Here is a 13,261-nt window from a genome sequence, read left to right as displayed (position 1 = left end):
AGATAAAGTTCCTGACAAGAAATGTCATTGTGAACTAATTGTTTAATACTGGTGTGACTGTGCTTGATAATTACATTTTTGGAAGGTATTAGTGGAATCCCTTTCCTAAAGGTTGTAGACTGAGGGAGCAGTTATGTGATTTGCAGCTAATTGTTCAATTAGATGTGTTGATTATACACGGGAAGTCTGCTACTCTGTAATGTAACAAATGAGATGAGTAGTGACAATATTTAAACCACTTCCCCTCTCATCCACTGCAACAGCAGCCTCAGATTCTCATTTCATTTATTCAGAGCGTCATAGATGTTAAGGCCAAAAGGGACCACTGTGATCATCTAGTCTGATCTTCTGCATAACCCAGGTCTAAAACCTCACCCAGTCATTTCTGCATCAAGCCCATAACTTCTGTTTGAGCTACGATACGTATTTTAGAAAGACAGCCCCTCTTGATCTGAAGACTTCAAGTGATGGAGTATCCACCACAATCTTAGGTAGATTGTTCCATGGTTAAATACGCTCATGATTAAAAATATACACCTTATTTCTAGTCTGAATTTGTCTAGCTTCAGCTTCCAGCCACTGGATCTTGTTATGTCTTTTTCTGCTAAATCAAAGAACCATCTACTTCCAGAAATCTCTCCTTCTATAGGTACCTTCAGACCACAATCAAGTCACCTCTTAAGCTTCTCTTGGATAAACTAAATAGATTGAGCTTCTTAAATCTCTCACTATGTATTGCCAACCCCAAGTGCTCAAAATCACAAGTCAGATCCCTGACATCATGAATTTTTTGTTTTTTTAAAATCCCAGGATTTTTAAGCCAAATACATTGAGGTTCTTATTTGTCTTCCAGCTTCTGAGCTTTTAGGACCACTCATGTCACTGTTTTGAGCTTTTCTCTACAACCAGGAGGCTATAAACTTACTTAAAAAAAAAAAAAGCTGAGATACTTGCACAATCACATGACTCCAGGAGCTGCCGCTTCAAATAAAACATGTAATATTGGTTTCAGAGTAGCAGCCATGTTAGTCTGCATCCGTAAAAAGAAAAGGAGTACTTGTGGCACCTTAGAGACTAACAAATTTTTTTGAGCATAAGCTTTCGTGAACTACAGCTCACTTCATGAAGTGAGCTGTAGCTCATGAAAGCTTATGCTCAAATAAATTTGTTAGTCTCTAAGGTGCCACAAGTACTCCTTTTCTTTTTATGTAATATTGGGAGACTTGAGATTACGCTATGAGAGTTGGCAACCCAACAATGTACCCTGCAACAGCTTGTGAATAGAGTTCCTTTGGAGAAGTATCTTCCATTTACTTAGTACCCAGAAAAAATGACAACAGTAATAATGCATAGAGCTTTCTAAACTTTAGGCCAGACCCCAGCTGGGGTGAATCATTAAACTTGAGGATCTGGCACATTATTCTTAACAGAACCCCTACGAAGAGGCCGAGATTATTAACCCAACTGCACAGATGCAGAAAAGGAAGCACAAGATAAGGCCCAGTTTGTTGAATTAAACCACCGGCCTGCGATGGCCCATGGGGAGCTGCAGGGGGGATTGTGCTTTGGGAAAAACAGTCCCTTCCCACAAGCCCTGGTGTGTCGGAGCAGCATGCACTTCACACTGTCCCTTTGGAGGAGGCAACCTGGCACTCCCAGCTCTGCTTTACACTAGTATTAAAATGCAAACCAGAGTGATATCACAGAGAAACATCAAGGGGCTGGTGGCTTTTTTCTCCCCAGAGCTTCCATTCCTTGCAGGTGAGAAAAACAAACAAATACCTAAACCAGCTGGAGACTAAATAAGAGACATTTCCTTTCATTAAGGAGAATATAAATATTTCACTAAGGGATTTAGGAGCACAAATCCCACTGAAAGTCAATGGAAAATCTGCCCCACAATTGCTTGGTTGCCAGTCCTTTCTCCTAGGTCATTTTCTTGCACTATAAATACCATTGAGTGCTGTTTTAATGTTGCCGCATAAAATCATGTTCATGTTTTTACCTTGTAAAGTCTGTTTACATTTAAAAAGGGAGGGTCTCAAACAGTGTCCCAGCTCATTAAATTGGGGGGAGGGTGGGCAGGGATTCTGAAAAAGAAATGTTTTCAGTTATTGTTTAATTCTGGGCTGGGCCTAGATACACATTAAACTTTCAAGGGCTTTGATTTTCAGCCCCTGAGCCACAAGAAGCTAACATGCTTGTCAATGTATGGTTTTTATTTTTCTGAGTGTTATTTTTCCCTCTGTTTCATTTTACCAGCCGTGGTGCCAAAAAAACAAAACAAAAAAACCCCCAAGCAAATGGCTGTGACTGGCTTCACAAGTGCAGCTTTATATGAGCAACTACAGATGTAGTTTTGATCTCTGAGTAATGTGTTTGTACCCCAAAAATAAATAAATACCAACCCAAACTCCAAAGCAATGATGAAATCCAGAATGTTTATTGTGATCTTCGTTTTTAATACTTAAAAACATCCCAGCATAGGCGCCGACATCGTGGGTGCTCCAAGGCTGGAGCACCCATGGGAAAAAAAATAGTGGGAGCTCAGCACCCACTGGTAGCCCCGCGGATCAACTCCCCCCCCAATCAGCTGTTAGCGGCATCTAGGAGACGCTGGGGGGGGAAGGAGAAGCGAGGGCAGGGAGTGCTTGGGGGAGGGGGCAGAACAGGGTAGAGCAGGGATGGGGGTGGGGTTTGGGGGAAGGGATGGAGTGGGGGCGGGGCCTAGGGTGGAGCAGGGGGTGGAGCATCCCCCAATGACTCATAAAGACGGCACCTATGCATCCCAGTTGCAACGAGCATCCTGCCCCAATTTAGGGCCTCATCCAAAGTCAACAGGAGATATTTCATTGATATCAATGGGCTTTGGATCAGGCCTTTAATAATTTTGCCAATCGTTGGCTATATAGAAATTTAGACTTCGCTTTCTTGACCTACTTCCCTTTCTAAACAAGGTCATTTCTTCCAAGGAAAGGATTTCTAAAGTCTTTTGAGATTTACTGAGCTGCGCACAGTTTGATTTGGTGTGAACGGCTGGTGATCGTAGTGTCATGGTTGCAATCTTGGCCAACAACACAGAAGGGATTGAAGCAGAGACATCCAGACCTGAAACCGGAGCTGCTACAGTTGAGCTAAAGAGCCAGCCCCCTGAGATGGAGGCTATAACAGACTCCTGTCCTCTGTGGTTTGGGTACCAGGAGGACAGGTAGTATATGCTCAACACCAACACCTATATTCCACACTGCTCCTAAAATGTCTGACCCCAACTGCTCTGTAATGATCAATTTCACCCGCAGGGGGAAATGTCTAGGCTTGATTCACAAACACATGAAAGTAACAATGAAAACTTGAGGCCAGATTCTGCTCCCACTAAAGCAAAAATACCCTGGACTTCAACAGACGCAGGCCCTGGATTCCAAGTCAGGGCGCACTCCACAGGACTTTATCATCTTTGGGTGAAATTCACGCCTTTGCCGATGGCCAGCACAAGTGCCATGCACCATTTAAGACCCATTAGTTCACAAAACAAGGCTTCAGAGTTGCTGTTTCTAAATGGAACCTTAATTAGCTGGGGCTGGCTCTATGCACATGGGCAAATTTCACCCAGAAAGTGAATTTTGACCCTGAAATCACAAGTATGCACTGTGCAAACCTGATTCCAAGATGCACCCTCATCCACTCAGGGAACAGAAACAATGCCAGCTGACCTCTGTGTCCAATCCAAAGGACATCAGTTTCAAATTTCAAATGCTTGCAATGATCGGCTTGCAAATCATCAGCAGACCCGGCATTATTCAGAGAAATCAGTGGGCAAATAATTTCTAATGACCTGGTCAACTGGAGGAAATTGGGGTCTGTTCATGGACAGAAAAAGAGGTGATCCGGGCCAAATACACACACGCACCACAAATATCTTCCTTGGGCACTAAAATAAATTCTGCAAATTCCTGAGAGATTCAGGGCATTTGAAAGAGGATGCTATGCCAAGTGAAGAGGGGGTAAGAATATTTAAATACTGGCTTGTTTGGCTGCACCATGAGGCAAGCAATACTTGGGGCCCTACCTAGGGGCAGTGCAGGGGGTATTACAGGCAAAGTGGCCTCACAGGAGCCCCTCTGCCCCAAGGAAATGGTATCTGCACCAGCCCTGCTTAGCGCAGAAGGTTATGAGGTGAGCCAGGGAAGGCTCCCCCTCCTTCCCACACTGCCTCAGGGCTGTAGTCACAGCCTTCTAATGGCTTCACAATTCCCTGCCATGGAGAGTTTGGGGAAGATGAGCATTCCCAGCTCAACTCCTCCTAACTAAACCCTACCACAAATAAAAATCATAGAACTAACATAACGTTTCCCATCATCCTTCAGTCTGCCCCGTCAGAGTAGGAAGTGTCTAGTACTCTGTTTTTACAGCGCTACCACAATGGGGTCCCTATCTTGGTTGGTCGGTAGGCACTACTGTAGTAAACATCATTCATTCATTATTCCCCCTGATTTTGCTATCAAGATACTCAGGGTTTAGTGCTGTGTACTGGACAGCAGGATTAGGGTTTATGTGAGTATCTGGATTTAGGCAACTTCAATATTTGCAATTGTTAGTGGACTCCCCTTCATACTTTATGTTCAGGTGCCATTTATAAAAGCTTTATAAAGGGGTAATAAATGATTAATAGATGTTTTAAGAAATGGTTAATCAATTATTACAGAGGCCAATAAACCAGTTGCTCATAACTCAGGCTGGGAAGAAAAGGTTGTCCTGCCCTGTGCGAATTTTGGACATTTTGAAAAATTTTCCCCATCTTCAATTGGGCCGAAAAGTCACAGTCTGGAAAAGTCACCTCGACTCAAAGCAACAGAAACTTTCTGTTTCAACAGTGTCAAAATGGGAGATTTTGACACAGTCTTGAAACTTTATTTTAAACCAAACATTTTTCAAGTCGGATGCTTCATTGAACCCAAGGCTGCTTCGCAAATTGGCATTTTTTGGTGAAAAATATTTTGTTGAAAAATCCCCGACCTGCTCTTATGAGAACCATCTGTAACACTGTCTGCTGATGTGCTTATACCCATCCATAAATACATACTAGACCATCTAATACTTATTAATTAACCCTTTCTAAACTCTTTATGAATGAAATCTTAATCCCATGGCAAGCAGAGAGAAATGCTGTGGATACTGGGGAACTGTAACTATTTATCTTAGGTAAAAAAAAATTTTAAAGCCACCATAAAGTTTGTCCAAATACCTCATCTGGATAATTTTGTTTTAAATCAGCATCTAGATACATAAGTGAAATCCTGACCCCATTGAGTTAAATGGCAAACCTCCCATTGATTTCAACAGACCAAGATTTCACCATGGGGGCCAATCCTACTGGCACTGAAGTCAATGAGAGCTTTGCCATTGATTTGTATGGAAGAAGATCTAGGCCAATAAACAACTATTTTACATACATAAACTCTTATTTAAGTACCCCTGGGTGAGATTTTGGATGTAATATTTAGGGGCTTACCTTTGGAAATTGAGCCAACAGAACTAATTTATAAATCACCTACAATAATAACTAACCATTACATAATCATAGATTAGTTTAGAATAATTAGATATTTCCAACATTAACTTCTCTCTCCATGTTAATTTTGTGCTAATAATGCCAATACCATACATATCAAGACGGTGGGGTTGTTTGTGTGCATTTCTATGTGGATCTCAGCCGGAATATATCTTCTAAGCAATTGTCACTAAATCTGGCACATGAAGAAACCAAACTATAAGTGGAATGAGAGGAGGATTAGTAGGTTTGGAAAATAGTTATTAAAAACATACAAGTGCGGGAAATCTCAATACAGCCAAAAGAAACTGAAAGAGTATAGAGATCTTTGGGGGGTTTTCCCCGTCTTCCCTATGCTGTCACACTAATTAAAGAGATCTGGTTATCTTGTATGAAAACAATCTGCAGACCACTGTAACTCATACTGTCTCATTCTGCTGTATTCCCTTGACTTCTGTATTTTTCACCTCCTTAAAGGTCTGATCTTGTTCCTACATGATTCAATGGCAAAACTCCCACTGACTTCAATGGTGCAGAATTGAGCCCTTAATACTTAGGTAACAACTAATTTAATTTATAATTATACTGCCAAAGGGTTTTTTTATTTCTAGTAAAAAACTAGTAATAAAATGAAACCACCTAATAATTAGATCAAGTGGGTATATTCACAAGAAATTGGCTTTTCATTTGTATACATCTCTGAGTATCTATCTATCTATCTATCTATCTATCTACCTATCTCTGGGTTGGAACCATTTTCCCAAGTAGTTCTTACTCATGCAAAGAGTCCCAGTCAGCCAGATCCCCTCCACTTGATGGAAATCAGCATTGCTCTGTGCATTTCAACAGAGCTATTGCAATGTGCCCCAGTTGCAAATCTGGCTCAGTGACTACATTGTGACTGCTTATTTCAAAAAGGAAGCTCCATATGAGTAAAGGCGGCAGGATTGGGCCCCTTTTCTAGCTAAATGTTCAGAAGCCATGAAAACAAACATATATAAGGCACAACCTCAAAAGCCAAGACTATGGCAACTTAGGCAGGTGTTTATATTGTGACATTTCATCATATTTTCCCATCACTACCATAATAGCAAGTATGTTCTGAAGGCTCATTTTGATTTTGTTTAAAGCAGAAGACACATTATATTGCTTTTAATCCCACAAAGTACTAAAACTTGCAGCTATATTTTTACCAATGGATTAACACAACACACACATACCAAGTCCTGAGACCAAAAAAACACAACCGTTTTTAATTTTTTTAGCTGAACCTCTTCCTTTCATTTCAGCTTCAGAGAGTTCTTTCCTTGTTTCCTAAATGTTTGAAAACAATGCCAAGCTTCCACTCTCACACATTCTTCATCAAACTTTACTTGTAGCTGCAGTAATTAAACTCATGTCCTTAAAGGGAAGTTACGGAAGCCACTTTAGCAAAATATAAGATTTGCCCTAGAATACACTCGCTTTATTAACATGGTGAGAGAAGAACTTTGCCAGTATACTCAGTTTTCTAATAAATCAGATACATTTCCAATGTTCCTGAATGAATATCATGGGGCTTGTCAATATGTGTATTATTCTCATGCATAAAAGTCTGAACTTTTGACTCCTGGGAAGTGCCCTGTTAAACAAACCCACTAGCCCACAAACTTGGGTGGCCACTGATACATCTCCAGCATACTGGACATTCTGGTACTTCCGGGAAGGGCATGGGCCCACCCTCGCCTATGTGACCCTGCCCTGCCACCCAGAGGAGGAGATTTTGAAGAGCCATTGGCGTGACCTCACATGCACAGTCACACCTCCTGGAGCAGAGTGGTGAGCTCTTTGGTGTTGCCCATCCGGGATTCAGCACAGGGGACACACCCACAGGAAAAAAGAGGACTGTCCGGCTTAACGTGGGACAAACGGCTGGCCTCCCACCAGCACACCCCTGCAAACACACAAACTAAACAACTCCCAGAACCTGGGGAAATGAGTCCCAGCATTAAACACTGAAATGCCTGCAAAACTGCTACTGACATCAGTGGCAGACGGATCTGGCCCCATTTTCCTAGTTCGCCAAAGGCCTGATCCAAAACCCCTTTAAAGCAGTAGGTTTCTTTCCATTGGCTTTAAATGGGCTTTGAAGCAAGCCATCCTGGGCGTCCAGCTCTGCCATGTAGGTAGCGCCCATAGTAAGAGGCAGCACGCAGGCCTGGAGGAGCTGTGCAGGAAATCACAAGGCCTCCTTAGCAGCCACAGGGAGCCCAACGCAGGGAATGGGAGAGAGAGGGAAACGTCACCTCTGCTGACCTGCCCTCAAAGTCAATGCTTTTAAGAGCATAATTTTCAGAATAGATACAAAACTTCTTAACTATTCTCTGTAGATACATCACACAATGATTATGGTACCAGTGAGCTACTGGCTCTTGGTAGAGACCTTACTTGCCACCCTTTGGTGAATTATTATGCATATACCTGATCCAGGGAATCCCTGTAAACCCCCATGCATCCCCTCTGTGCAATTGGCATCAAGAGGTCCCTGGGGCAGTGCAGTCTGGAGGGGAGGGTGGGCCCATGGGGTGCTGTGTCTCTGGGAAAGTAGCAATTCCTAGGCCACTCTTGTGTCCATCCCTTATGCTGGGGGAGAAAGCTCCTTGCTCTCCAAACATCCCCACAGCCCTGCCTTTAACACTGCAGAAGGATTTGAATAGGAAATAGAACAAGAGGGACTCCCCTTCCACCCCTCATCCACCCCAGTATATACTAAAGGCCAGGTCCTGTGGATCTCACCCAAGTCAAACTCCTGCTGAAGTCAAGAGAAGTCTTGCCTGGGTGAAGACTTTAGGAGCAAGGCCCCACTCTCTGTCTTAACAAGAAGGTGCCTGCTCTCTCCACCGTTTCCTGCCCTGCAGGGTTAGTCCCAAGACTGGGATTCTGAAGATAGGGGTTCAATCCCCGTGGGAGCTTGGCTAAATCACCTAGAATGAAATCCGCCCCCCCCCCCCCGAAGTGAATGGGAGTTTTGCCATTGAGCCCAAGGGGGCCAGAATTTCGCCATTAACCTCTGCGTGCCTCAGTTCCCCCAGCTGTGCAATGGGGATAACAGCACTGCCCTGCCTCACAGGGGTGTTGTGAGGGTGAACACACGGAAGACTGGGCGGTGCTCGGACACTGCAGTGATGGGGGGCCGCTAGGCTCCTTAGGTAAACACCTGGTGTGCTCTTGAGTTCCTGCGAAAGAAAGCAGGAATCCCCCTTTTTAAAGCTACATAGAGGGGCTTGGGGAGGTGCGAGCCGGAATTCCCCAGGCGCGGAGACAAGAGCTCTGCGTGCCCGTGAGGAATCCAGCCCGTGCCCGGTAACCACAAAGGGCCTTTCAAGCAATTACGGTCCCGTTTGCAAAAGCCCTTTGAGGAACCCGTCCCGAATCCCGCTGGCTTTCCACGGGCTCCCGGGGGCCCCGGGCCCTTCTGAGCCTGGGACTTCAGCCCTTGCAGCACGTGCAGCTGCCCCCCCCCCCCGGCCGCCCCCGGGTCTCGAGCCTTTAGCAGGGCGGTGGGCTCCACTCAACAGGAGACAGAGCCAATGTCACCCGCTGGGGGTCCGGCTGGTCGCAACCGCACAGCCGCCGCCCAGACGCGAGGGGCGCTTCCGAGCGAGAAGGGGAAAAGCCCCCGCGCAGCGAAGCCCACCCTGGCCAGCTGCGGGGCATCCCCGCTTAGCCCGTGTGGGGCGCGGGGCAGAGCCGGCTGGCTAGCCGCGTGCAGGCGGGACTGCGCGTTTGGCCGGGGGCATCGCCAAGCAAGGCGGGCCGCCTGATTGCCACGCACCGGCCCGCCCCCGCCCCGCAGCCGCGTCTCCCGGCGGATCAGGCCCGGACCCGCGGCCCCCAGCACTGGGCCTTTCTCCGGGCCTCTGGAAGGGCCCCGCCCGCCCGCGATCGCGCCCAACTTACTTCTCATAGTCGAGCTTGCAGTAGAGCTTCCTGTCGCGGTAGAAGCAGGTGGTCTCCAGGGGCTCCTTGCACGAGGCGCACCGCACGCACTGCTCGTGCCACAGGCTGTCATTGAGCCGCAGCAGAAACCGGTCCGAGATCACCCTCTGGCAGCCCTCGCACACCGCCTTGGGGCTCACGGCTCTGCCTGCGACCGAAGAAACACAGGCAGCGGTGGCACCGTGGGCAGCAAAGAGGCCCCTTCCCCAAGGCCTCCCTTCCCCAGCGCCCCCAGGCCGTGGGTCTCCGGGGAGCCGCCAGCCACTGCCCGAGGCTCCTTGGCAGAAGGGGGGGGGGGGCGAGCAAATCCAAACGATCTTTCCAATTGCAGGGGATTTTTTCTGGGCGGAGAAATGATCGAGGAATGATCCAGGGCAAGAACTGCTCAGGCCGCCCTGACACAACCCCGTGGGATTTTGCACACACGCGCCTGAGAAATATACACCACGCAGGGGACACACGCGAGACAATACACGGCCCGCTGTATCCCCTCCGCAACTGAGCGGCTGCGAGTCGGGCTCGAGTCTCAAGACTAGGTTGTCATTTTTTCCCCTAAACGAATTCGTAGGAAAAGAACAAAAATATTTGAGCCCCCCCCCCCCAGGTGGCAAAAGATTATCGGCAGGAAATCCACGATGGAGATAAACATCTCGCTGGCAAGCGGTTAGTTTTTCAAATAATTAACCTTCTTTAGTTAAGTTCGTATTTATGCACACGAAAGCGCCCCCCCCCAGTTTAGGAGGGATCCCCCCCATGACATTTTTTTAAAAAGTGGCATTAAAGGAGTCAAATGTTTGGGGTCGAAGTAATCATAAAGGAACCCGTTTGACTCCGGAGATAAGGAGAGAATTCATAAATCAACAAAAACCGGGAGCAGATATCATCAAAGGGGAAATGTAGAGCCTCCCCCGAATAGAGAAGTGAAATGAAGACGAAAAAGAAAACACTTCAGCTAGTTAAAGAAGAAATTTCACTCGTTTGAATGTTTAAGATTTTTATCAACAATTGAACTGTGGTACTTGAACACGAATTTAGTTTCGAGTCACCTATTCTGAAATTAGGTATTTCTTACAAGGACTAAACGTTTTTCGAAATATGGGTATTTTCCCCTTAAACTCATTATCTATCTAATCTAGATAGATAGATAGATAGATAGATTCCACAAATATGTAGTAAGAAGAAAAGGAGTACTTGTGGCACCTTAGAGACTAACACATTTATTAGAGCATAAGCTTTCGTGAGCTACAGCTCACTTCATCGGATGCATTTGGTGGAAAAAACAGAGGGGAGATTGATATACACACACAGAGAACATTTATTATGCTCTAATAAATGTGTTAGTCTCTAAGGTGCCACAAGTACTCCTTTTCTTTTTGCGAATACAGACTAACACGGCTGCTACTCTGAAACCTGACAAATATGTAGTGTATATATCTCATATATGTACAGTATATATGTGAGTATCTATGTACGTTTATATATATATACTCACATATATACTGTACATATACACACACACACACACACATTATACATAGTTCTAGATCTATAGGTAGAAACAAAAATGAGTATAGCTAATATAGAGAAACGCGCTATAGAATAACAGGAATGGTAACTGAGCTGGTAGATTTGTACACATTCTACCGGTATAAATTCCACAGTGCTCTCTGCACCAATCTGTGATTTCCAACACTGTAATTATTATGTTTATTAGTGTTACTAATCAAAGCAATAGAGCGAGAGCTAAGAAGTTCATTCTTTTTTTTTTTATCCATTCATTTTATAACTCCCAAATCGTAAACTAGGTGGATATTTCTCATTTCTTTTAAGCGTGGGGAAGACAATTAAAAAACAAAAACCGATTCCATGAAAAAATCGCCCGTTTTCCTGAACGCCCGCCTAAAATTTTGTAAGGCAATTTTCAAATAGTTTTGATTTTGATTTTGTCAAGGCCTAGTTAACAAAAACGAAAGACAATCCCGGGAGAAGGAAAACGCAGAATCCCCCGCCTGTTCCACGCACAGCGGCTGCGGATTTCAATCCCTGGTTCTTCTACACTTGATTTTATTTGTAACTTTCTCACCGGTGGGGAATTAGTTCTAAGGGGTGGAGGGGGGCGGATAATGTGTGCACCTAACTGGGCTGTTTATTCGTGGTCACTGGAACCTGGGCGCGTGCTAACCGGAGTGAAATCGTGCAAACTTTTGCTGAGGCTCTGGCTAAATCCGATTTCTTGCCTTCTCGCTCTGAGAACGCGAGCCCCGGAGAGGCACATTCACACATGCAGTCGGTAGCGGAGTGCGGGAAAGGCAGGGGAGAAAAGGCCCGATTTTTCCGCAGCTTGAGGCTGGAAGGTGATTTCAGGGGGAAGCTGGATCCGCGGGGCTGGAGGGGCGTCAGATTTCACCAGGGGCTTGAAATCAACCATTGCCCCAGAGAGCGCACGAAACAGAGCCGAAGCCCTAGTCTCTTACCGGGGCCGCAAGGGGAGAGGAGCTGCGCAACGGGTGGGATGCGGGGTCTCCCCCCGGCCCCCTCAAGCTGGCCCTGGGGCGAGATCAGCACGGGAAGTTTCTTGCAACTTACCCAGCAAGGAGGAGAACGGGGCCGAGGTCTCCAGCGAGTTCTGCAAATTCTCTTCCATTTTCAACCCGTCTAACATGGTGAGGGACCGGGAGGGGGGTCAGCCCGGCTGCAAAACAGCAATGGACACGCGGCGCTTAGACGCACCCCAGAGCCGGGCTGGGGCCGAAATGGACAAGGCGGTGGGAAGGGGGGGGAAGGGCGGGGGCGGGGGGGTCGCTGCACGATCAGATTTTGTCCTGGGCCGGTTGGCTCTTTGCAAGAACTCCCCTGGCCTCCACCTCCGGGGATCCAGGGCTGCAACTTCCCAGCTGGTCCCCTCACAGCGGACCCCGCTTCAGCTCCATCCCCTCTTTGCAGGCGAGGCGAGGATCCATCTCTACCGCCGCTCCGAGCCGGACCCAGGGCAATTAGAAAGCCGCTGGGGAGCCCCCCCCCCCAAAGCCCCCTCGCTTTGCGCCCAGCCCCACCCCACCGCGGAGCTAGCTTACCTGGCCGGCGGGGGGACAGTTGCAAAGTAGCCGCAAAGGGGGAATCCCTGGTTCCTGCCGGCAGACGCACCCGGGGAGCCCTGGAGAAAAGGCCGATTCCTCCCCTGGGCCGGCAGCCACCGCTGCAGCCCCCCGGCTGCTCTTCGGCGGGGCTTTGCCCTCCTCCTCGCTCCCAGAGCCCTCCTGCCCCCACAGCGACTCGGGCCGCTCTCCCTGTGCAAAGCGATCCGGGCCGGGCCAGCCGCGTTTGCTCCTCGGGGTGGGGAGCCGCAGGTGAGCGGGAGGCGGTTGCCCGGAGTTGCTGGCATATGGCTGCGTCTCTCTCGGGTAGGCGTCCCCTAGCACTTCTCCTCGGGCCCTACGCTGCGCTAACCGGTGGCAAAGCGAGCTCGGGGCTTAGCTCTCTCTCCCGGCGGCGGGAGCCGGTCTCATTTCCTGACTCTGGTACCTCCCAGTCTCATCTCTAAGTTTCCTCCCCATCCGCAACTCTCCTGCCTCACCGCACCCGCTCTCTCTCCATACCAGCCTGCTCCCTGTCTCTGCAAACAGAGCTCTGAAATGAAGAGAGGGGACACGGGGTGCAGTAAAGACGTGTAAAGCACCCACGCCGCATGCATATTTAATCGTGGGAGGGGAGCCCTACACCCAGGCAATATTAGGG

At 47.4% G+C, this 13,261-nt stretch overlaps 1 protein-coding gene across 1 annotated transcript in view; it reads right to left on the bottom strand.

The window, feature by feature from the left end:
• LMX1A (LIM homeobox transcription factor 1 alpha) overlaps window positions 1–13,001 on the bottom strand; it is a 143,900-nt gene extending 130,899 nt beyond the window's left edge. The window contains exons 1-3 of the mRNA XM_038413832.2: window positions 12,601–13,001; window positions 12,113–12,218; window positions 9,488–9,674 (exon numbers count right to left, since the gene is read on the bottom strand). Coding sequence (XP_038269760.1) covers window positions 9,488–9,674; window positions 12,113–12,188 — 263 coding nt within the window. The 5' untranslated portion in view covers window positions 12,189–12,218; window positions 12,601–13,001. The remainder of the gene's footprint in view (window positions 1–9,487; window positions 9,675–12,112; window positions 12,219–12,600) is intronic.
• Window positions 13,002–13,261: the final 260 nt, after the last annotated feature.

The sequence above is a fragment of the Dermochelys coriacea genome, chromosome 8 (genome assembly GCF_009764565.3).
Source record: "Dermochelys coriacea isolate rDerCor1 chromosome 8, rDerCor1.pri.v4, whole genome shotgun sequence".
Lineage (NCBI taxonomy): Eukaryota > Metazoa > Chordata > Testudines > Dermochelyidae > Dermochelys > Dermochelys coriacea.
Note: the sequence above shows the minus strand (reverse complement) of the source record. Positions and strands in the feature narration are given on the sequence as shown.